Below are 23,898 nucleotides of genomic sequence, written 5' to 3'. Positions count from 1 at the left end.
GCATTTAAGCGCAGCCCTGAAACCGTAAAAACCAGCGTGTTTTTGAAAAATGACTGAATGCACAAATAGTGAACTAGGAAGCATTTTTACCCTGAGAGCGGGGAGGGCCTGGGAAGAGCTGGGTGAGAGGATGGGGTCAATGGGGGTAGGGGGGAGGGAGAAAGGGGACCTCTGAAACACTTTCAACAATAGGTAAATTTTGAGAAGTGTGATTGTCCTTATGAGTCGTGGTAACAGTTTCCCCTGAGTCTCCAGCTCCTCGGCCTGCTGTTAAAGAGAGGCCGTGACACCTGGCCATTCCCCAGTGGGCCTGTGAGGGTGCCGTCTTTCCGGTGACGCCCTCCGTCTGTAAGGCGCTGGGAGCTGTAGTCACACTCACACCCAGGACATTGGCACCTTCATCTGTACACAGACCCTCACCCACGGTTTCAGATGCTCTTGATGGTGAACGTACAGAATCTCACGTGATGGGTGTGGTCTCTGAACGCATAATGATCTGGCCACTCAGTGTGTGTGTGTGTGTGTGTGTGTGTTAGAGGCCCAGTGCATGAATTTGTGCATGGATGGGGTCTGGCCAGCCTGGCCAGGGGGAGGGGACATGGGCAGTTGGCTGGCCTGCCTGCTTGTTGAACTCCTGGCCAAGGGGACAATTTGCATATTAGCCTTTTTTTTTTAATATAGGATACACACTGAGTGGCCAGATCATGCATTCAGAGATCATCATAATCTGGCCACTCAGTGTGTGTGTGTGTGTGTATTTATATATATATATATATATATATATATATATATATATATATATATATATATAGCAGAAAAATGTTACCGCTACCTAGATTAAGGTATTACATATCCCCCCATTTGGCACCTTCTTAAAACACCATCTTTGGGGATATGGCACCTATTACGTGTTTCTTGAGGTCCTCTCCTTCCTCTCCTCCCTCTCCTTCCTCCCCCTTCACGCGCTCCGGCCTCTGGACCTTATCTGAACGGAGCCACACCAGGTGCTCCCTGGGAGAGGCCTGGACCATGTTGTCACGTGTGGCTGCCTCGTTCGCTCCCGTGGCTGAGTGGTGTGGACTCCGTTGCACGAAGAAGCCCCTGTCTGTCTGTCTGTCTGTCTGTTCTGTTGTTGATGGGCATGGGGTTGCTAGCTCTATACATAGCGCCGTTATGACCGCCACCCACGTGCTTCCTGTACTTAAATACGTGTGCGTTCCTGTCGGGCACATCCCCACCGGAGTGACGGTAACGGGCCACAGGTGTGCGGGTGTGCGGATTTTGTTAATACCGTGGAATGGTGTTTGAATGTACACTTCCTGACGGCAATACGGGAGTTGTGGCTGTTCTTCAGCCTCCTCAGTCCTCGGCAGCTTCTGTCCGTGACGTGTCCTGGTAGCTCTGTCTGCTGTGTACTTCGTGGTCCCACTGTGAGAGGGAGATGGCCCACCTCACCCTCCACCTTCACTGGTCCCGAGAGGCCCAGACCCAGAACGCACAGCCCAGTGCCTGGTGCTGAGCAGATGCCACACTGCGCTTGGACAGGCCAGACGCTCTCAGAGGCACTGACCGCCCCCTGTCTGTGCCAGGTGTCAAGGCCGGAGCAAACACAGGTGCAGGCTGCACACGGCCAGCGTCCGCATGACTCCCCGCAGCATCCGAGCCTCGATGCTTCGGGCCGGCGCCAAACATACTCCACCCAAAATGACTTCAATTTCATATTGACTTAAAAAAAGGGAAGAAATGCCACACCTGGGATCCAGCTACAGATTTTAATCGGTGTTTCCTGGTAATTGGAGACAAATGGAGTCTGTGATAATGAACGCCACCAGGAAGGGAATTCGGTTCTTGGCTTCTTCCAGGCGCTAGAAATGATCGATGTGAAACTTTACTGCTCTTTTTACACGGTGATGGCTTTCAGGGGGGCCTAATGCAGTATGTGTGCCGGCTCCTGCTGCGGGGAGAGGACAGGGAGGAGCCGGGCTCTGGGGAAGACAGGCCTCCTTGTTTGCAGACGGCTGTCTTCTCCGTGTGTGCCCACGGGGTGACGGACAGGGAGGGTCAGCAATCTCTCCGGTGTCTCTCCCCTCACGACCTCATTTCCTCCCGAAGGCCCGCCTCCTGACACCGCTCCCTCGGGGGTTAGCATGACAACGGAGGAATTCTGGGAGGACAAAAGGCAGTGCAGAGTTTTGTGTACATTGGTTGTACTTATATGCATGCATACAAGTCCTTCGGTTGATCTCTTATCTCCCCCAGATCTCCCTACCGTCCCGGCTGTGATTTGACAGTCTGCTTGTAGGAAAGGGAGGGAGGATATGTAAGGGAGGGGGGGGGGCAATGTCAAAATATGTACACAGATAATAGTTTAATTAAAAAAAAAAAAAAAGGCAGTACATGCCAGCAATGCCCGCCCTGAGCGGGGGCGGCTGTGGGAGGGAAAGGTCCGGAGAGCAGGAAAAGCGCGTCCTGTCTCGGCCAATGTCGGTGGGAACGCCGGAGACCCGCGGCCGGGCAGGGACGGCGGGTGGTGGAGAGGTGGCTGCAGAGCCTGGTCCTCCGGGTGGGATGTGAACCCCGGTCCAAGGCCGTCATCGGGAGGGTGTGGACGGGGAAACAGACCGAAGGCAAGTGGTGGTGTCTGCCCCTCGGGGACGGGAAGCGGGGGAGCTGGTGGCAGTGACGGAGGAAATGCCCAGCGGGGTGCAGGGCAAGCCGAGAACCCAAGGCAGAGCCGGCAGCCATGCCCCCGCCGCGGAGTCAGACCCGCTGGGACGGAGATGACCGCTGAGTGGCAAACATGGAAAACACCCGGATGAGAGTGTTCCATGGAGGGGGTGGGGAGAAGGGAGCCTGTCGTAGAGGATTCGGAGGAGAACTGAAGGTGAAGCCGCAGAAATATTTACTGGAGCCGAAACCAGTTTGTCTCAGTGGCTAGAGCGTCGGCTTGCGGACTGAAGGGTCCCATGTTCGATTCCGGTGAAGGGCATGTACCTTGGTTGCGGGCACATCCCCAGTGGGGGTGTGTGCAAGAGGCAGCTGATCGATGATTCTCTCTCATTGATGTTTCTAACTCTCTATCCCTCTCCCTTCCTCTCTGTAAAACAATCAATAATATATATATATATATTTATATATTTAAAAAAAAAAAGAAAAAAAAAGAAATATTTACGGGAGGCTTGTTTTCAGGCATGCTGTGAAGACAGAGCAGAGGAGTGTGGGTGAGTGGCTGGTGCTGGTGTCTCTGTTTCAGATTCTCCAATTAGTTCAAGTGAGAAACACCACGAACAGGGTCACTGAGGGCAGAAGGGAGCAGGGAAGCGAGAAGAAAGTGTCTGCTGCAGGCACGGATCTTACAACAATTACCAACAACCAAAAACGGCTCAGAGACAGCTCTTCGGCCCGGCTGGCGGGCTCGGTGGTTGAGCATCGACCTAGGAACCAGGAGGTCAGGGTGGATTCCTGGTCAGGCACATGCCCGGGCTGTGGGCCTGATCCCCAGTAGAGGGTGTGCAGGAGGCAGCCCATCCATGATTCTCTCTCATCATTGATTCTCTCTCTCCCTCTCCCTTCTCTCTGAAATCAGTAAAAAAATTTTGTTTAATAATAAAAACTTAACTCTTGGACATTTTATTTTATTTTATTTTATTTTAATTTTATTGATTTTTTACAGAGAGGAAGAGAGAAGGATAGAGAGTTAGAAACATCGGTGAGAGAGAGAGACATCTATCAGCTGCCTCTTGCACACCCCCCCACAGGGGATGTGCCCGCAACCAAGGTACAAGCCCTTGACGGGAATCGAACCCGGGACCTTTCCGTCCGCAGGCCGACGCTCTATCCACTGAGCCAAACCGGTTTCAGCTCTTGGTCATTTTAATGGTGCCGAGAGACCAATGTGCTGAGGGGCCTCTAAGTGAGAGTGTGACACACGCCAGTCGCCCCCAGGTGGCTGCAGACCGTGGGCTCGGTCCTGCCTGGACTGGGTTCCACGGCGTCTGCCGTCCCGCAGAGGCGCCTCCCCTCCCGTCTCCAAGGGCTGCGTTGCCGGGAGGTTTCTGAAACAGGTGGGAGCGTGTGTGTCCCCCCCCCCCCCCCCCCAGCTCCTGACTAAACTGCTTCCCATGCTCCCGCCCGCCCCTTGGAGCTGCTGTCACCAGCCTCCGTCAGGCTGACCGTGGTGACGGGCACGCCCCCACGCTGCCACTCTCCCCACCTTCCCGGTGCCAGCCTGCAGGGCAGGGGTCCCCCCAGGAGCTGGGCAGGGAGAGGCAGCACAGAGCCTGCGGGGGTGGGTGGGGGCGAGGGCGGGAGTGCTCATCTCCGGGGGGACTGACCGTGCTTCCCGTGACCCGTGCGGTCGCCGCTGGCTGCCTCTGGCCCTGCCTCCATCGTCTTGCTCACGAACAAGCATTATAACTTGGGGTCTGGACGTGAATGAAGAGTGCACAGGCCTGGGTTCACTGATCAATTCGCCTCAGGAGAATTTTCTGTTTTCCCTTTCCTCTCTCTCCGTCATCTTTGATCACTGTGCTGCTATTTAAAGCTATCGAACTCCGTGGATTCTAAGGTGAGTCTCTCCCACCCCATCCCCGCTGCAGTGGGATGCATTGGGTGTCACCAATCTCTTCTGATCCCGGAGGCACACAGGGCACCGGGAAGGGAGGATTTCTCTGAGGAGGCGGCTGCGGTGTGCGGGCGTGGTCTGGGCTTGGTGCTGCCTCGGGGGTGAATTCCCTCCTCTAGTCCTCACAGGGCCCATTGATTCAATTATTGATCAGCGCGTTTTCCTTATCAACAAACACTTACTGAGCGAACACAATTAATCACCGGAGTTAGCACGCATCGGGCAAGTCCTTTCCGAATGCTCTCCGCACTGCAGACGGCCAGGAGGGAGAGGTGGACGCGATTGCACTTCGTACGTAGGTAGGTTGGCAGAAACGGTGTTCGGAGGTGAAGAGGCTCGCCAAGGTCATGGGGCTGGTGGAAGCAGGACAAGGTCAAAGGCAGGCCCTCGGCCCCCAGAGCCCCCGCTGTGAACCCCGCCCGACGGCGCCTCGGATGCTGGGGAAGCCACAGGGTGGAGCACGGGAGCATCTGCAACGGGCTCTTATACACCCGAATCCAGTCCCAGCCCAATCACCCAGCAAATGCAAACTCTGTCAGGTGCATTTAAAGGTGTAGAACCCCATTAAAATGCCCCCTTCAGAGCGTACTTAGGAAGGCAGCCGCCAACCCAACACCAAGCGGTGTTGCCAGGTAAGAGCGGGGTCAGAGTTCACGGTCACCGCCGCCAGGAGAACACCCGTCCGCTCCACGCGGGAAAGCAGACGCAGCCCACCGGCCTCTGTCCCGAGACCTGATTCTGCGGGTCTGTCTACCGATGACGGAAAATCCCGCCCAGACCCGATGGGGTTTCAGGACGACGCCCAGGGGCAGTGGGTAACGTGGGTCCTCGGAGGTGGCGGCTCTCTGACTCAGGCCGATGCCCACCCCCCCAGAGAGCGGCCTGCACACCGGTGCTGTGGCCGCGCCTGTCCTTTCGTTATTGCCGTGATTTCTGGCCGACACATCCCAGCGGTAGGGCCTGTGGGCGAGCCGGGGTGCTGCCTGGAGCCCCGGAGCTGGCGAGGAACGGGCCTCACAGCCCGACCACCCGGCTCGGAGCTCAGGAGCAAAGGCCACCCTCGCTCCGTCTCTGTGGGTCCCAGCCCCCTCGGCCGGAAGTGCAGGGGTGAGGCTGGGCCTGGAGGGGGCCTTCCAAGCCTGAGACCCTCCTCCCGCCCGGGACCCGCGCTGCTTCAGCCGGAACGGACGCCTGTCGTTTGTAACCCGGCTGTGCTCCCCTCGGCTTCCGGCAATCACCGCTCTGGCTTCCGGAAGGGGCTGCCCTGGCCTCCGTCCTTCCCTGGCAGAATTCTGGGGGGAGAGGAGAGGAGGGGAGGAGGGAGGAGGCAGGGGAACCCAGGACCAACCCGGGCTCCCAGTTAATTCTTGGGTCGCAGGGCTCGGCTCAGGCCTTGGGTCCTGACCTTCAGGGAAGAGATGGACTCAGGACCTGCCGGCTCTGCACGTGAACCTGGGAGGGGTGGGCAGTCCCCCCGGTGGTGGTGGTCACCCAGGGGCCCTGGGGAAGCTGGGGCTTAGCCAACAGGACCGAGCGGAGCCCGGAGAGTGAGGGCCGGGTCCCCGTGACATTCAGTCGTCCCTTGAAGCCCCCCCCCCCCCCCCCCTGCAGCTGGGCCTCAGGGAGCCCGTGCGTTCCCTTTTTGGGGTTTGGTTTTTGGTTACTGGCCACCACACGAAAAGCCGAGGTCATGATTCTCTTCCTTTTGGCACAAAAACCTCCAAAATCTTACTGACCCAGCGATTTCTTCCCGACCAGGCCCGGCCAGCGGGCACCAGGCCTCGACTCATCGCTCATTACCGCTCATTGAGATCCGTGATTAGAGGGGGTGACCAGGCACCCCATCCATCACGTGGTAAACGCCGGCTAGGTGGCCCGAGGAGACTCCGTGCTCCCGCCTGCCAGCCCTCCCGCGCGCGTGTCCGCAGACGATGCTAACGGCTCCTCGGCAGCCTGCGGGCAGGGCCGGGGCATCTGCGGCTTCCAGCGGCCGCTCGCCGCTGTCCCCGCGTCTGGCCCGGATTGCATTTGGTCTTTGAAGAGGCTCATCACTGCGGCTCAGACAGTGTGAACTGGTGGGCTGGGCCATTAGTGAGGTTTTACATGAGTCATTCTGTGCCTGCGAGCCCCAGGATTTTAGGGCCAGAGAGACCTGCCGAGAACCCAGCCCCCCATTCAGCCGGCGGGGGCCGGCGGAGACGTCGGTAGAGACGCGCGGCAGGTAAAGGCTGTCAGGGCCGGAACGAAGGTCTGCGGACCGCCAGCCGGAGCACTTTCCCGCTGGGCCTCCCCTGCCCGGTGCTGCCGTGAATGCCAACCAGGAAAGTCAGATGGGCCGGGCGGAGAGGGCCAGACCCTGCGATGAGAATCCATCTCCCTCGGCGGCTCGTTCTCATTCCCGCCGCCTCTGTGCTTCTCTCCGCTTCAGGCTCGAGGTCGGAGGGATGCCCGGGAGCCCATCCCGCCGGGAAGCCCGCCCGGAAGTTCAGACGAGGTAGGAGACCACGTCGGCGCGTCTCCCCGGGAGGGAGGTGTTTGGCACGGGTCTTGGCACCCGGAAAATGGTTTTCTGGAAACATCCCAGGTCGAAGAGGATTCTGGGGTTTTCCGTGGAGTCGGTCGGTCCATAATGCCGCCGGGCAGTCCTGCGGGAACTTCGGTTTGTGTCTCTCACCCCGAGCAGGAGATGGCAGTTATTCATTACGCTCCGTCCGCGTGTCTGTTTCTTCACGTCACCATCCCTGTGCACCGCGATGTTCCTCTTTCTTCTTCTCTGGATTTCCTTTTGTCCGGGTCTATTTGGAAAGGATGGGCCCGCGTGACCGTGTGAGGGGAGGCACACGCACAGGGGCTTTGGACACACACTGTGGAACGGTGATGTGAGAAGGGAGCGCCCTCCGGAAGAGGAAGGCGGAGAAGAGTCTTCTCCTGTGACAGGGGCTCAGGGTCTGCTCTCAGGAGCTTCCCCTCCTGCCCGAGGTGCTCAGCGCGGGCCCCGGGGTTCGTTACCCCGAGGGCCGGCTTGTCCTGTAACCGGAGGTGTGTGCCTTCTGACCACCTTCTTCCCGCTGCCCCTCCTCTCAGCCCCCCTCCTCCTCGCAGCCCCCCTCCTCTCACACTCTCTCATCCTCTCTTTCTCGCTCTCTCTCTCTCTCACTCTCTCATTCCTCTCCCTCCTCCCTCTCTCTCTTTCTCTCTCTCTCTCTCTCTCTCTCTCTCTCTCTCTCTCTCCTCTCTCTCTCTCACTCTCTCTCTCTGTTTGGTGGGCTCTTTTTTATTAGGTTCCACATGTCAGTGAGATGATACAGTATTGGTCTTCTGTCTGACTTCTCTCAGCTAGCACAACGCCCTCAAGTTAGTCCATGCTGTGACAAATGGTAGGATTTCCTTGTGTGTGTGTGTGTGTGTGTGTGTGTTTTATGGCTGAGTAACCGTTCAGTGTGTAGGGATGTGTGTGTGTGTGTGTGTGTGTGTGTGTGTGTGTTTTATGGCTGAGTAACCGTTCAGTGTGTAGGGATGTGTGTGTGCGTGTGTGTGTGTGTGTGTGTGTGTGTGACAGCTTCTCTAGCCATTCGCCGTCGGGCGCCTCCGTTGCTCCTCCGTCGTGGCTGCTGTAGCGAAGGCTGCACTGGCCCGGGCGCACCCAGGCGTGAACTAGCGACGAGGGAGTGGACACATTGGCTGTGGCCACTGAGCTCCTGGTAGACCGAAGCCTCTCAGCCCTGAGCAGACGCCAGCCACATCGCCCTCTAACTCCCCATTAAGGTTTTGGGCGCCCCGCTCCCGCCCCCGGAACTGGATTTGTGCGCTGCTGTCAGGGACGTGTCAGAAATGAGAGATCCGAGGAGTATCGGGGGGTCCCGTGGGGGACTTCGAATCGGCGCCTGCTCTGGATGTAGGGGGACACCGTTTTGAAGGCGGCTTTCCCGCTGGCGGGGTGCATCCCCGAGGCCGGCTGGCCGAGGGCACAGGCGGCCACATGGCTCTGGGGGGCGGGGCTGTGTCCGTCCGAATCAGCATGACCCAGGGCTGCTGTGGATGGATGTGGGGCGGGGGGAGGCGAGGGGGTGGAGGGGGAAGGAGTAGACCCCGCCCCCCTGCCACCCCAGCTCTCCTCTCAGTATTGCACTGGCCTCATAGCACTGGCCCCAGGTGCTCCCAGCCCTGGAGGCAGACTGTGCGAGGCCGTGGGGACCCGTGTTGTGATCATGGCCCCAGAGGACCCCTCCTCCCCGCCTCTTGTGGGGGGATCGGCTTTTGCTTCTGTCCAGCTTTCAGAGGAGGCAGTCTCCCTGTTACACCCTCCAACCGCCAGCCGTGAGGACTGGCCGCCTGTCCCTCCAGCCTCCCGCGGCCTGGGGCCCACAGCCTGCGATGGGGGAGGGGTGTGTGTGCTTCTCTTACGGACACCTCCACGCGCTCATGGCAGCCACACCCGCTGCCGAGGCTGCGGTCTTCCTCCAGCTCCTGTGCGGCGAGGCCCGCTTTGGGTGTGAACGCTGGATACTAGTTCTGTGGGCACTGACCCCGCTGTCTTCCGAGGACGGTGGTTCTGGCCCAGCAGAGCCTCCCGGGGGGGCCCCCCCCAGCCACGCACAGGGTCGCGCAGCGAGGTCTCCCGGTCCCCCCGGCCGTCAGTTCCCTCGCTCTCGACCTCAGGCCGGAGTGGTGGCCACCAGCACGGAGCTGGGATGGCACCCGAGCCTGCTCTCTGGGCGACCTCGGCAAATGGCTCAGCCCTTGTGAGCCTCAGAGGGACACTGTGCAGGTTCAACATCCGAGAGGCTCCATAAAGGCTGCGGGTTCATCGAGCTTATTCCCGGGCGCCTGGCCGTGCACATTAAAAAAAATATATGTTTTCATGGATTTCAGAGAGGAAGGGAGAGGGAGAGGGAGAGCTAGGAACATCCGTGATGAGAGAGAATCATGGATTGGCGGCCTTCTGCACGGCCCCTACTGGGGATCGAGCCTGCAACCTGGGCGTGTGCCCCGACCGGGAATGGAACCGTGACCTCCTGGCTCAGAGGTCGGTGCTCAGCCACGGAGCCACGCCTGCCGGCCTGTCATGTACCTTTTTGCTCAGACTTTTCCTCACTCCCTTCCTCGTTCACAAGGCCAGCCGCTCCTCATCCCTCGCTCCGCGCAGCTCCTCCCCTCTGACTCCCTCGGAGGTGCCTGCTTCCCGCTCTCCAGCCGAGAGCCCTCCTGCTCTGCGCCCCGGCATTTCCCCGGCGGCGAGAGGCGGCACTCGAATCAAGGGTCCTCTTCTGACGCCGCCACTCAGGGGGCCGAGCCCTGAGGCTCCCTCTCCTGCCCCCCCCCCCCCCCTCCGGGCCTGGGAGGAGGTGCCCCACCTGTGCTCGGCCCTCGCTGGGAACACCACCGGGACCCCGCCCGCACACAGCGCACCCTCAGGAAACACGCTCCTGAGAAGCCACGGTCCGCCTTTCTGAGTGAGTCCGGACAAGGCACTGACCAAAGAAACCCACGCGGGCAGCGTTGCTCCGTGGCTGAGCTTCGACCTAGGAACCAGGACATCATGGTGTGATTTCCAGTCAGGGCACAAGCTTGCATTGCAGGTTTGGTCCCCAGTAGGGGGCGTGCAGGAGGCAGTGGATCAATGATTCCTTCTCATTATTGATGTTTCTGTCTCTCCCTTCCTCTCTGAAATTGTGTATCTATCTATCTATCTACAAATTTATTTTTCAATTTTTAAAAAATATATTTTATTGATTTTTTACAGAGAGGAAGGGAGAGATATAGAGAGCTAGAAACGTCGATGAGAGAGAAACATCGACCAGCTGCCTCTTGCACACCCCCTATTGGAGATGTGCCCGCAACTCAGGTACATGCCCTTGACCGGAATCGAACCCGGGTCCCTTCAGTCCCCAAGCCGACGCTCTATCCATTGAGCCAAACCGGTTTCGGCTACAAATTTTTTTTTTAAAGAAAAATCCTCCATCTGGCCTCGCCCTTGCTCCTTCCTGCCTCTCCCTGGCCGTGCTCCGCTGCACCTGCTCGCGCTCCCTCCTCCCCCAGCCTCAGGCTCCCGGTGTGCCTGAGGCCTGGCGGCCGGTCTCCGCTTCACCCGCTGCATTCCCAGTGAGTTCCTTCGCCTCTAACTACGCGTGAAGTCCACCCCACCCCCACGGAGTGGCCTCCTGCCGAAACCAGCCTCCTTCTGTTCTGTTCCACACGCAACCTCCCGGAAACACCGCACCCTGCCCCAGCCTCTCTCTCCGGAGCGTGGATGGGACCTGCCAGCTGCCGGGAAGCCGCTCTGCTTTCTGTCCATCGCCTGCGGGTGTCTCCACGCCCAGAGGGCGCCTGTGGGGCTAAGGTGGGCGGCTGCCAGCAAAGGAGCAGCACGGGCTGTCCCTGGAGGGCCGCTGACTCGGTGATGGACACTCCGGCGGGGCGTGGCGACTGCTACAACATCCGATTTTAACAAAACCTACAGAGAAGGAATGGGACCTATCCTGTCTGTGTGTGTGTGTGTGTGTGTGTACACATGTACATGTATGTATATATGTATGTATATCTGCATCCGTGTTTAGTTATGCATAGGATTCAGCAATACACCTGTTTTCTTCCTAGGAGCTGTTTCCTCCATTGGGTGTGGTCAGTGATATTTAAACTACAGGAATCCTGTCCATGAAAACATCTGCATCAGAATAGCTATTTCCTCCCCGATAGAGAAGGCGGACTCTTTGGGGCCCCGTTCTGAGAAGCGTCGGCGGCAGCCCGTTCCCCTGGGTGACCGGCTTGAGGGGCGTGAGAAACAGCACGCAGCCATGAGCAAGAACTCCACGGGAGGCGTCCCTGCCGGTGTTCTAGAAAATCAGAACGAAACTCATTTATTGGAGCCCCGTCTTCGTCGCACACACCGTGGCGGTGAGAGAAGCACACCAAGGGTAGTCTTTTCTTTTTCTTTTTTTTTTTTTCCTGAAAGTGTCTACTGGAGATAAAAAGAACAAGGTCACCAGGGACGTGTGGTTTGTTACGTTAAAAAAAACCTGATAGATTACGTGTTTCTATTGCCTGGTAGCGCGGCCTACGCCTCTTTCACGACTGGTTACGAGCAGGAAGCGCCGAGTTCGAAGGCGAACATTCAAGTCAGTGGATACGGTGCTGCAGCGCGGCCCGCTCACGCCGCTCGGAGCAGGTAACAGTCTGGCCATGGGTGGTCGCGTGAGCGGGAGGTCTGTGGACCGGGGGGCTGCCCAGGCTCCGGGCCGCCCCTCAGCCGCTTTTCGGACGGAGGGCGGCGCGGTGCCTTCTGCCGATGGCTTCGGAAGACGGGGCCACGCTGCTGGCCGCAGCACAGCGAGCCCCAGCCTGTCACTGATGATCGCAGGGAGCACGGCCGTTAGCACAGCAGGGCAGCAACCCAAACCAGAGAGTAATCATAACAGAATCATAACCGTAAGAAGGATAAGGGTAAAAACCGAACACACTCCGGAAGCCCAGGCTCGCTGCCAGCCACGTCAAACTAGCGATAGCACTCCGCTAAAAAAAAACAAAGGAACAACGACAACAAACTGGGGTAGCCACCGTGCCCTCGCCCTGCCCCTAGCGCACATGACACAAGTCCCCCCCCCCCCCGTGTTCCTTTTGCAGAACAAAGCAAACGCGTCCTTGTGCTCCTTCCCGCCAGCGGCCACGTGGCCCCGGCGTTACCACATGTAGTAGCTCCTGGACGTGTCCACCTGGGCCGCGGGCTTGGCCTCCGCGGCCGCGGCCCCGTCCTTGTCCTTCTCGGCGTCCCCGTCCCAGAGGCTGATGAGCGGCGGGTACAGCTCGTTGAGCGGGATGGACGAGGTCTTCTGCATGTACTTCTTCAGCGAGTGGTGGTAGTTCTTCCTCTTGAACCGCTTGGCCACGTATGCGGCCGTGGAGGCGAGGCTGACCACGGCGAACATGGAGCCCATGACGGCGGCCAGGGCGGTGCTGGCGTCCTGGTCGGAGACGCCGAGGGCGAAGGCGGCCGTCTTGGTGGTGACGTTGACGCAGGAGCGCTGCGTCTGCTGGTGGACGCTGGCCACGGTGAGGCACACCTCGTAGGCGGTGGCCGGCTGCAGGTGCGTGAGGTTGTACTCGTGGACGTCCACGGGCACACGGGCCGTGTAGGTGATGTGCGGGTTGTCCACCTTCATGGTGGCCGAGGACCACTTGAGGTTCGACGCCATGACGTTGGAGGCCACCTTCCAGGACACGAGGATGGAGTGGGACGCGGCCTGCTTCACGTACATCTCCAGCACCTGGGCCCCGTCCGGGAGGGTCCCGTTGACCCGCACCGTGACCACGCACGTGTCCGCCCCCTCGGCGTTCTGGGCCACGCAGGTGTACCTGCCGGAGTCCTCCGCGCGGACGTCGGCGATGGCCAGGGTGCCCTCGCCGCTCAGCGTGTACCGGCCGGAGCGCGTGTCCCCCGTGACCTTCCGGCCGCGCGGCGTCACCCAGTAGACCTGGGGCTCCGGCTCCGCCAGCGCCCGGCAGTCCAGGAGCACCGTGGCGCCCGGCTCGGCGCTCAGGCGGCCGGGGAAGGCGTCACGGGCGATCATGGGCAGGCAGCGCTCGCCGGCGCCCAGGGCCAGCGCGTCCCTCGCCGGCCGGCCCCGCAGCTCGGGCGGCGCGGTGCACAGCATGGACAGCGGCTCCATGAAGCGCACGCGGGTGGTGTTGGCGGCCACCCAGCGCAGCACGCAGTCGCAGCGCAGCGGGTTGCTGTGGAGGCTGATCTCGCGCAGGTTGGGCAGCGCGGCCACGGTGGCCCGGTACACGGCCGGCAGGGCGTTGTTGTTGAGCATGAGGCTCTCGAGCGCGGGCAGGCCGCGGAAGGCCCGGCGGTGCACGTAGGACAGCTTGGGGTTGTTGGTGGCCTCCAGCTTGGTGAGCTCGGGCAGGTTGTCGAGCGCGAAGCGGTCCACGGACACCAGCTCGCCCATGTTGTTGAGGCCCAGCTCCTTCAGCCGCAGCATGTCCCGGAAGTCCCCCTCCTGGATCTTGCGGATGGGGTTCTTGTTGAGGTCCAGGAACTTGAGGTTGGGGACCTTCTGCAGGGCCGGCTGGGGCACCCGGGCCAGCCTGTTGTCGTAGAAGGACAGGCTCTCCAGGCCGTCCAGGCCCACCAGCGCGTCGCCCGGCACGTCGGTGAGGCACATGCCCGCCAGCACCAGGCTCCGCAGGTTGGCGAGGGGCCGGAAGTTCATGTCCAGGATGCCCACCACGGGGTTCTCGCCGATCATGAGGATCTCCAGGTTGGGCGTGGCCTCGAACCAGCGGCTGTCGATCACCCCGAGGCGGTTGGAGTTGAGGTGCAGCCGCAGGAGGCTGCGCAGGCCGGCGAAGGCGCGCGCCGAGATGGCGCGGATCTGGTTGTGGTTGATGTAGAGCTCCTGCAGGCTGCCCAGGCCCTGCAGGCAGCGGTCGGGCAGCTCGGCGATCTGGTTCTCCTCCAGGTGCAGCGTGGTGAGCCGGCTCAGGTTGGCCAGCCCCACCTCGCGGATGCTGCTGAAGTTGTTCTGCGACACGTCGAGCTCCGTGAGGTTGCAGAGCCGCTGCAGCTCGCCGGCCGTGGCTGCGATGCTGTTGCTCTGCAGCAGCAGCACCTGCGTGTCGCCGGACAGGTTGCCGGGGATGCGGGTGAGGCGCAGGTCGTTGCAGTCCACCGTGGTGGCCTCGCGGTAGGTGGACTGCGGCGTGAACCAGGGCCGGACCTCGCACACGCACAGCTGCGGGCACTCGCCGCTCTGCAGGGAGGGCCCGGCGAGGGAGGCCAGCAGCAAGCCCAGCGCCAGGCCGGACGCCGCCGCCGCGGGGACAGGTCGCATCCTGGCCATGCCGCCCGCCGGCTGCCGCCCAGCCGGCCCGCCCGGTCCGCCCCGCGCGCCTCTCAGCAGCGGGGGACCGCCCCGGCCTGGCCCGCGGACATCCACGCGGAGTCTGGGTGGCGAGGCGGGGCGCTCTGCAGCCGCGGGGACGGATCCACGGAGTGTCCGGAGCCGGGACGCCCCGGGAGCTCTCAGCGGCGGCTCTCCATCCTGGGCTCGCCCACTCAGGTCCCTCGGCCTGATCCGGTCTGCAGGTGCGCCTGGAATGCGATGGGGACAGACGTTAGGTGTGTCGCCGACACCCTCCCTCCAGCCTTCCCCGGCCTGCTGAGCAGGCACAGTCCTTCCCAAACGCAACAGCGAAGTGTCCAAGGAGCTCAGCAAGCTAGATTCTCTGCCTGAACTAGTTCCCCCTGACAGTTAACCTGGGACTGCTCATGTTACTGGGTAAAATCAGTAACCAGGTTAACACACACACACACACACACACACACACACACTAAATAGGAACCTTCAGAAAAACCCACACACTATTAAATACACACACAGCAGTGATTTCAGAAACTGCATGTACCGGTTGTCAAAACACATATACACACACGTTCGTCGCTAACAGCTCAATTTTGAAAATAGAGGTATTTTAATAAACATGCCTTTGTCATTATTCAAAGTGTCGTATGCATTCTTGGGGGACACCCTATATGTATGGCACCGAAAAATAAAAAAAAACACGTGTGTTGATTGATTTCAGAGAGGAAGGGAGAGAGAGGAACATCAGCGATGAGAGAATCACTGACTGGCAGCCTCCTGCACGCTTCCTACTGGGGGTTGGAGCTTGCAACCCAGGCCTGTGCCCGTGGCCAGGAGCCAAACCGTGACTCCTGGGTCATAGGCTGATGCTCAACCACGGAGCCGCCGTGGCCGGCCGGCCGGGAGCTCTCCATGGAGGGTGTGTTTCATCTCCTCCTCCCGTGGAGGGCGGGGAGGGTGCAGGCGCCGGTACGGACAGAGCTTCCCGCTGGGTCTGAGCTCCGGGTGGGTGGCTGGCAGCAGCAGAGAGCGCGCTCTGTGGAGTCAGCAACGCCGGGCTCGGAACGGCCTGGCCGGAGCCTCCCACAGGATGGGAGGAAGGTAGCCTGGGAGCAGAACCGGCTCCTCCCTGAGGCTCTCTACGGCCTGCGGTGGGTTTGCAGCATCTGGGTGACAGGAGAACAGGAATAATGACATCACCGCGATGCTTATCGCCTAGCCCCGTGGCCGGCAAACGCCTCAGTCCACAGAGCCAAACATCAACAGGACAACGGCTGACATTTCTCTTGAGAGCCACATTTTCTAAACTATTTAGATAGGTACATTGTTATTAACTTAATTAGGGTATTCCTTGCCCGGCCTTTGCTAAACACTCAAGGGGCCAAAGAGCCGCATGTGGCTCGCGAGCCACAGCGTGCTGACCACTGAGCTCGTGGGACTATGTGACGGCCAGATGATCTGCTAGACACCGATCGGGATTCCCGGCTCGGGGTCCAGGCGAAGACCTGCCCTCAGGAGCCCCGTCTGCCGCACCCCGGGCAGCTCTGCTCTGGAGAAGGCCTTGGCGCCGCTCAGCACGCATCCCGTCTAAGACACTGCCCTCCTCCCGCTGCTCGGAAGACCTACTTTCCCAGGCAGCACCTGCGAGGTCCCCTGGGCCAGGAGGTGGCCCAGTTCGCGGGCGGAGGGGCAGACAAACGCCGGGCTCAGCAGTTCCTAATCGGAGCACCTCGCCCGCTTCTCTGCTGGCTCTCTGGTCCCCAGAGGAACGCCGGCTTGTCCTTGCCCTGCTTTTACTTTCTCCCCTTTCCTCCTGTATCCCTGGTGGTTGTTTTTGTTCAGTGACGGGGGCTCGGGCAGGCTCTGGTGCGTGTGGGCAGTGTGCAGGCACGAATGCACCTGTCCCAGGGTCACCCCGAGGAACCCGGCTGCCATCGGGTGGGTGGGTGGGCGGTCCGTGAGGTGCCAGAGGCACAGACCGGCCGGCGGGGAGCATGTGCCCAGCCCTCCCGGGGGCCGAGCTCCGCACGTCACCCTCCAGCTCCTCTGCTCGCCACGGGGCGCGGGCAGCATGGGGAAACCGGTCCTTAGTTTTAAAAGAAACTCGTGAACTTGATCTTTGCAGCTTGTCCTAGGGCCTCGCAGGCAAGGCGGGCACTCACACATGAGCTGTCTCAGCTCTGTGCCAGCATCACTTTCCTGCAATGCTGCGAAGAGCCACTCACCCGACACAGCGTGAGGGACGCTTACACCTGGCACCCGTCAGGTCCCTTTAACCCCGAGAGCCTGTCACGGCAAAGTCTGTCAGGGAGAAGGGATTTTTTCCCCTCTTTTTTCTGTTTAACTCGCTGTAGGATAGGGAAAGTTCCTTGTGTTTCTAAGAAATGAGTGGTTGGCATAGTCAGTCGTCAAGTAGCAATTTAGCATCATCGAGTTGGGAGAGGATGGGAAGCTGAGCGGACGGGAAGCTGAGCAGACGGGAGGCCGAGAGGACTGGTGGCTGAGCAGACGGGAGGCTGAGCGGACGGGAGGCTGAGGGGACGGGAGGCTGAGGGGATGGAGGCTGAGCGGACGGGAGGCTGAGGGGATGGGAGGCTGAGCAGACGGGAGGCTGAGGGGATGGAGGCTGAGGGGATGGAGGCTGAGCGGACGGAGGCTGAGGGGATGGAGGCTGAGCGGACGGGAGGCCGAGAGGACTGGTGGCTGAGCAGACGGGAGGCTGAGCGGATGGGTGGCTGAACAGACGGGAGGCTGAGCGGACAGGAGGCTGAGGGGATGGAGGCTGAGCGGACAGGAGGCTGAGGGGATGGAGGCTGAGCGGACGGGAGGCTGAGGGGATGGAGGCTGAGGGGACGGGAGGCTGAGGGGAAGGGAGGCTGAGGGGATGGGAGGCTGAGGGGATGGAGGCTGAGGGGATGGAGGCTGAGCGGACGGAGGCTGAGGGGATGGAGGCTGAGAGGACGGAAGGCTGAGGGGATGGAGGCTGAGCGGACGGGAGGCCGAGAGGACTGGTGGCTGAACAGACGGGAGGCTGAGCGGACAGGAGGCTGAGGGGATGGAGGCTGAGCGGACAGGAGGCTGAGGGGATGGAGGCTGAGCGGACGGGAGGCTGAGGGGATGGAGGCTGAGGGGACGGGAGGCTGAGGGGAAGGGAGGCTGAGGGGATGGGAGGCTGAGGGGATGGAGGCTGAGGGGATGGAGGCTGAGCGGACGGAGGCTGAGGGGATGGAGGCTGAGAGGACGGAAGGCTGAGGGGATGGAGGCTGAGGGGATGGAGGCTGAGGGGATGGAGGCTGAGCGGACGGGAGGCTGAAGGGATGGAGGCTGAGCAGACGGGTGGATGAGCGGTCGGGAGACTGAGCAGACACAACAGGAAGTGACACCTGGGCTGCTTTGTTGATCCTTTTTAGCACCAGCCGGTGCGGTGACATGAAAGCTGCCACGGAACCCATTCATTTTAGTCTTTTTGCCAATTATTTTAATCCTCGTAGTGTGCCCATATGAAATAATTGCTCTGTAATTACACCGTGATTGCATGTTAAATAAACGTGAAAGCCTCGGTGCGGCGGCCTCACTCTGCCTCCCGGCTCCGGCTCCGGCTCCGGCTCCTCACACCCTTCCCGCCCTCCCCGGGCCGCGGCGTCCTCACGGCGGACGGAGACGGTGCCGGGCCGTGCCAGTCCACGCGGCCAGCGGCCCGGACGGTGCGTTCGGGACTGCAGACAGGCTGCGGGAAGGCAGACTCATCGGGCTGGCACGGGCAGGGCAGGTGCGGACGAGCCCGGGATGCCAGCCAGCGAGGCCCAGCAATCCCAGGAGCCTCTGCCAGACCTGCTTGTGGGCCCAGGCCAGGTCAAGTTCAGTGTCACAGTGAAGGTGACTCTCATCAAGGAAATGGCAAAGGTTTTCACTTCCATTTCAGGGTATTTATTGCAGTTTTCTTTCCTCAAGAAGAGTTCTGTAGCATTGTAATCACATACATGTGTGTGTGTGTGTGTGTGTGTGTGTGTGTGTATATATATATATAGTATATTTATACATATTTTAATATGTTTATTGATTTCAGAGAGGAAGAGAGAAACATCCATGATGAATCATCCATCAGCTGCCTCCTGCACGCCCCCTGCTGGGCATCGAGCCTGCAACTGGGCATGTGCCCTGACTGGGAATCCAACTGTGACCTTCTGGTTCATAGGTCAAAGCTCAACTACTGAGCCACACCGGCAGGGTTGGTTATGTTTTCTTAATCTGGTGGTAATTTTTATTAACTACCTGACATTTTAGCAGAATTTTTATCTTTAAAAATGGAACATCCGGTGTTCTTAAGGTGGGAGCCTATACTTTTCTTTCTTTAATTTTTCCTTTATTGATTTTTAGAGAGAGAGGAAGGGAGAGGAATAAAGAGATAGAGACATCCCCCGGGCATGTGCCCTGACCAGGAATCGAACTCGTGACCTCTTGGTTCTTGGGTTGATGCCCAATCTCTGGGCCACACCAGCCGGGCGGGAGCCTGTATGTTTTAGCTCAGATCTACTGACATTGCTCTGGAGCCTGGCGACTTAGACTTTACCAGTTAGAAGGCGACGCACTGAAACTTGAGCCTGGGAACATGCCAAGAACACAGGCCCGCCCTCGGAGACGGACAGATGGAAATGCACCAACATTCCGCATCAAGCTCCGCTCCTCCAGATTGAAGACGCAGCGCGGGGCGCGAGGCAGTGCCCGCCCTTGGCCTCGGCAGACCCGGCGCCGTGCTCCCGCAGAGCGCCATCTCTCGGGAAGACGCAAGCGAAGCCATCTGTCCCCGAGCTCTTAAAATAACCTCCGCTTCCAGCTCCCGCGCCAAATGGGGTTTATACGACTGTTTGCTCTCCGACGGGTCCACAGAACTGGGTTTTCTTCATCGCTGAGACGTGTGCCCGCCCGCCAGCTCGGCCTTCCCTCCGCAGGCGGGCCCGGGCCGCTCACCGCGCCCCAAGGACAGGGCGGGGCGGGATGCAGCAGGAAGGGGTCCCTGCTCTCACCCTCCCTGGGGCGGAGGCCATGGCTTCTGCCTCACCAGGGGCTCAGAGCTGAGGGGACCCTGTGGAGACCCCACAGCTGTTAGGGAAATGCCGAGAGGGACCCAGTTTGCGGCACTGCAGGGGGGGGGGGGTCCTGGTGTGACGTCACCCCCTTCCCCAGGCCGCGGTGGAGACGGGGTGCCGGCAGCCCTCCGGGCACACACACTCGAATACGACCTGGCGGATGAAGCGACAAGGTCGCTGGGTCCTGAGGGTCAGACTCGGGGAACAGCGTGTGTCACTTAGGGGGAGCTGAGAGTCTTCTAGGAAGTGGTCGTTCAGTCTTTCAATCTTTAATTCCCACCTCTTGCCTTCGATAGGGGCTGTTGTTGGTAATATTTTTTAAAAAAGTATTTGTATTGATTTCAGTGAGGAAGGGAGAGGGAGAGAAACATCAATGATGAGAATCACTGATTGGCTGCCTCCTGCACGCCCCACACTGGGGACCGAGCTCAAAACCAGGGCATGTGAACTTGACCGGGAATCAAACTGGGACCTTTCAGTCCGCAGGCCGATGCTCTATCCACTGAGCCGAACCAGCCAGGGCATTATTATTATTATTATTATTATTATTATTATTAGGATATAACCCTTCCCCGCCCTGATAAGGAATTCACACTGGAACCCCCTGTGGCTCCCAATCTAAAGTCTTTGTTTCTAACCTATTTTCTTCCCATTTTCCCTTTCCTCCTAAAATCGGGCCCCCGAGGGGGAAGCATTCCAGTGAATCAGGATTTCTGGTAATCAGGCTTTTAGATTGTGTTGGCGAATTGAAATCCGGTTCACGCTCCCTCCCTGGGTTGGAAGCAGCTGGTTACAAAGTCACCTCGGTGCCCAGGCGGCCCCGGCCCAGCGGCCAGAGGGCTCCGAGGGAGGCTGCCCGGGACCCCCGCAGCCAGCACGGGGAGGGGACGGCCCTCAGTCACCCGTCCAGCCGCCCTGTCACCAACGGGGCCGAGGGCACGCACGCATCCTACATCCTGGCACTGCCCGTGCCCCCGCCCTCAGCTTTTGTTAAACTAAAGGCAACGAGAAGGACTTTAATGGAACACGGGTACCGTCACCCATGACCCTCGGGTCAGGAGAGAACCGGACGTGGAGGCGCTTTATTCCGGACGTCCAGGGCTCGTCTGCTTCATGGGGGGAAGGAAGGCGGCGGGTGGCAGGGCTGCGTAAAAAGGTCCTTCCTTAGTGAGATGGATTTCGGAGTGAAGTGCGGGCCGGCTCCTCGCCCCGGAGCGGACACCCGCCTGGGCCTTTCCCGAGTCCGAGCGGCCGAGGGGCCGGAGAGCCGTTTCCCGGGACACGGAGCGGGGAGAAGCGGGAATTCTCGGGCTGTGGCCGGAGACACGGGCAGGCCGCTCATTCCTGTTCAGGGCCCCTGGCCTCGAACGGGCGGGAAGCCCTGGTCCGGAGATCTGGCCGCCACGCTGAGGCTGGTCACTCGGGACCGGTCCCTCCTGGTGAGGTCGGCGCCGGCGGAAAGGCCTCCGAGGGCGTCTGTCGGCTGAAGGCGTGGGACTGCTCTTCCCAGGGAGCCGCCGGGGGGTCGGGTGTGGCTCCGGTTCACACCCCCCCTCCCCCCCAACTTTAAGTAGCTGCCCTCACTCCCAGGCCCAATAGCCGCCAGGAAAACCTTTCCCAGGGAAGGAGGCCACAGAGGCACGGGGAGAGTGCTCAGGTAACCATGGCAACCGAAAAATGCCACCGAGGCGCTTGTTTCATACACAAATGAGGGACAGCTGTGGAGCCCACACGTCTGCCAGGGTCACAATGGTGCCGGGGGGACGCGGGTCAGAGAGTGACACCTCATTTATCTTCATCGGGGCTCCCGCAGCGCCCGCCCGCCCGGCCCCGAGGAGCAGGCATGGCCGTGGGGGCGCCGGGCCCGGGAGAGCTCCCGGCCTCGGGATTCGGGGTTCGGAGCCCAGCGTCCTCGGCAAGTGCGGTGGCCGGGGCTCTGGGGGGAGGGGGGAAGAGGGGGCTGGGCCTCGGGTGCATCCCTGCCAGTCGAAGCCGCTCGGGGTTGAGGCCCTGTGGGTTGAGTGTGACGGTTCCATCCCAGTGAAATGCTTAGCACGGGGGGCGAGGCGCCCACAGACCTCTCAGCGCCCGCGCTGACCACGGAGCGAGTTCTCCCGCCCCCTCCCCGCCGTCAGGCTGGCAGTGAGCACACGGAGGTGCAGGGACCCGACTCAAGGTCACGGAGCGACGACCGGATAACAGCTCGCTGACCCAGCGTGTCACCGACACCGCTGCCATCGCCGTTGCCGGGCCTTCGGAAAAGACTCAGAAAGCAAATACATGACACGCGAGCCTGCAGAGTGTTCCTCTGAGAAGACACGGCCACCCACACGGGAGGGCACACCTTTAACTGCCGGGAACAGAGTGGACGGCGCCGAGGGCCGCCAGCGCGCTGGAGTCTGTCTCTCCGGCTTCACCGGGAGTGTCTGTCCCTGAGGGACGCGACCCTCTCCATGCACCTGTCTGTGCTGTGGGACACACACACACACACACACACACACACACGCACACACACACGCCGTGACCTACCCACCAGGCAGAGAAAAACCTGCCAACGTGAGACCCTCTCACAAGCAAGCCCCGCTGAAGACAGTCTGGAACGGGGGCCCCCTCGGCCACACCATCGGGGACCGGACAGAGAAGTCACCTCTGTCTCCGCTCCGCACTGGGGGCCAAAGCAAGAGGGGGCCATGCTCTTCTGTCTCCGACTACAGAACTATCATCTCCTCCGGAATACATCATTCACCAGAGCTCTGTGCAGGAGGGAGACCCTCCCACTGCTCCCAGGAACCAAAACACGACTTTAAAACGTGCTTGGTCTCCAGATGGGCTGACCCCAACATAGAGGCTCCCCGTAATAATTTTTGGGAAAAAAACCCTAAACACAGGTTGTGAGCACCCTCCCAGGAGTGGCCGGGGATCGCTGGGAGGACTGCCACTCTGTGGTTGAAAAGGAAATGATAGGGACGATGACGAGAGTCCATTAGAGAGTGGCACCCAGGCCTCGTCCTGAGTCACGCTGTGCGGATGGCTTAGTGACGGCGAGACAGAAAGCCCGCCGGGCTGGTTACTGTGGTCCCCCTCACCGGCCCGGGCAGCAGCCACGGAGCTCCGAGGGGCAGACCTCCTGAGCTTTGTCCCCGTCAGCGCAGAAGGTGTGAGCGCTCCAGTGTCAGGCCAGGAAGCTGGCCCCGGTGGAGTCCCGCCAGAGAGGGTCCTGGTGGCTGCCCCGGCTCTCCGGGATGGCTGGGCGCCACCCATGGCTGCTGTGCCGCTGTCCGGGGCAGCGTCTGCCCGGGCTGGCTATGCCTCCTGTAGCAGCGACCCTGCCCCTGCCAGACTCCCTCAGCTGATCCACCCGGAGGGGCGCTGCTCTCCCCTCTGACTCCCTCCCAGAATGAAGATCCCGCAGGGGATGAGCCCCACAAACAGGAGGCTTCGCCATTTGGAAGTCTCCGCTTCCGTTAAAAACACCTCGGTCACACGTAGCGGAACAAGGCCACAGTTTGCAGCCTCGTTTGGAAAAACCCGCTATTTCCATCGCCAGGCCGGCGGGCAGGTGACGGCCCCGAGGAGCTGGGGGCAACAGCCTGCGGCTCTCTGAGGCCTCCAGGCGTAGAAAGGCCGTCGTGGCTACAGCCCCGGCCCGGACTCCACGCCAGAGCCCCCGGAAGGACTGCCGCCTGCCGTCTGTGTGAGAGGCGCCGAGGCCGCGGAGAACCGGGGACACGGAAAGGAGCAGAGGAACATCTGCCGCCACCCTCCCCCGAACCCAGCCCTCAGCACAGCACTGTCTTTTCATCCGGGGGCGGGACCGCATGGTAAGGCCGCTTTCAGAGAACACAGACCGCAGGGGAGACGCAGGCCAGCGAAGAGGTTCCTGTGTTCCCTGGGGAGAGAAGAGGCGCTGGGCTGGCTTGTCCGGGGTGGAACCCCGGGCCCCCGTACGGCCAAGGCCAGGAGGTGAGGGTGTGGTGGCCAGCAGCCGCCGTTAGACACGCTCAGACTCGCGGACATCCCCGGCCTTGGGGTCCGCTCCTCCTCCCTGCTCTGTCCTGGGCCCTGAGCCCCTCTCGGGCAGCGAGGAGCCCCACGGCTCCATCACCCGCAGGCCTGCAAGGCTGGTTCTGAACAACTACAGAAATTTTGACCGGACAGCCATCATTCTCGCGAGTTCTTCACATGGGCCGACGCTAACCCTCTTGCCCCATATTGTGGATCTGGAAGGATGGAGCACCCGTGTGAGCAGGAGGTGAAATGACTAAAAGAGAAAAAAAAGAACTCTGAAAGCCGGTTCCGCCATTGCTTCCAACCATCTGAAGTG

At 60.6% G+C, this 23,898-nt stretch overlaps 1 protein-coding gene across 1 annotated transcript; it reads right to left on the bottom strand.

Moving 5' to 3' along the window:
• Window positions 1-11,408: 11,408 nt before the first annotated feature.
• Window positions 11,409-14,593, bottom strand: LRRN1 (leucine rich repeat neuronal 1). Its single transcript, XM_084901835.1, has one exon. It carries the CDS (start codon window positions 14,464-14,466, stop codon window positions 12,301-12,303), a length of 2,166 nt encoding a protein of 721 aa, XP_084757961.1. The 5' UTR covers window positions 14,467-14,593; the 3' UTR covers window positions 11,409-12,300.
• Window positions 14,594-23,898: the final 9,305 nt, after the last annotated feature.

Source organism: Pipistrellus hanaki (assembly GCF_964339955.1).
Source record: "Pipistrellus hanaki genome assembly, chromosome: 13".
NCBI lineage: Eukaryota > Metazoa > Chordata > Mammalia > Chiroptera > Vespertilionidae > Pipistrellus > Pipistrellus hanaki.
This window is presented reverse-complemented; position numbering and strand designations above follow the sequence as displayed.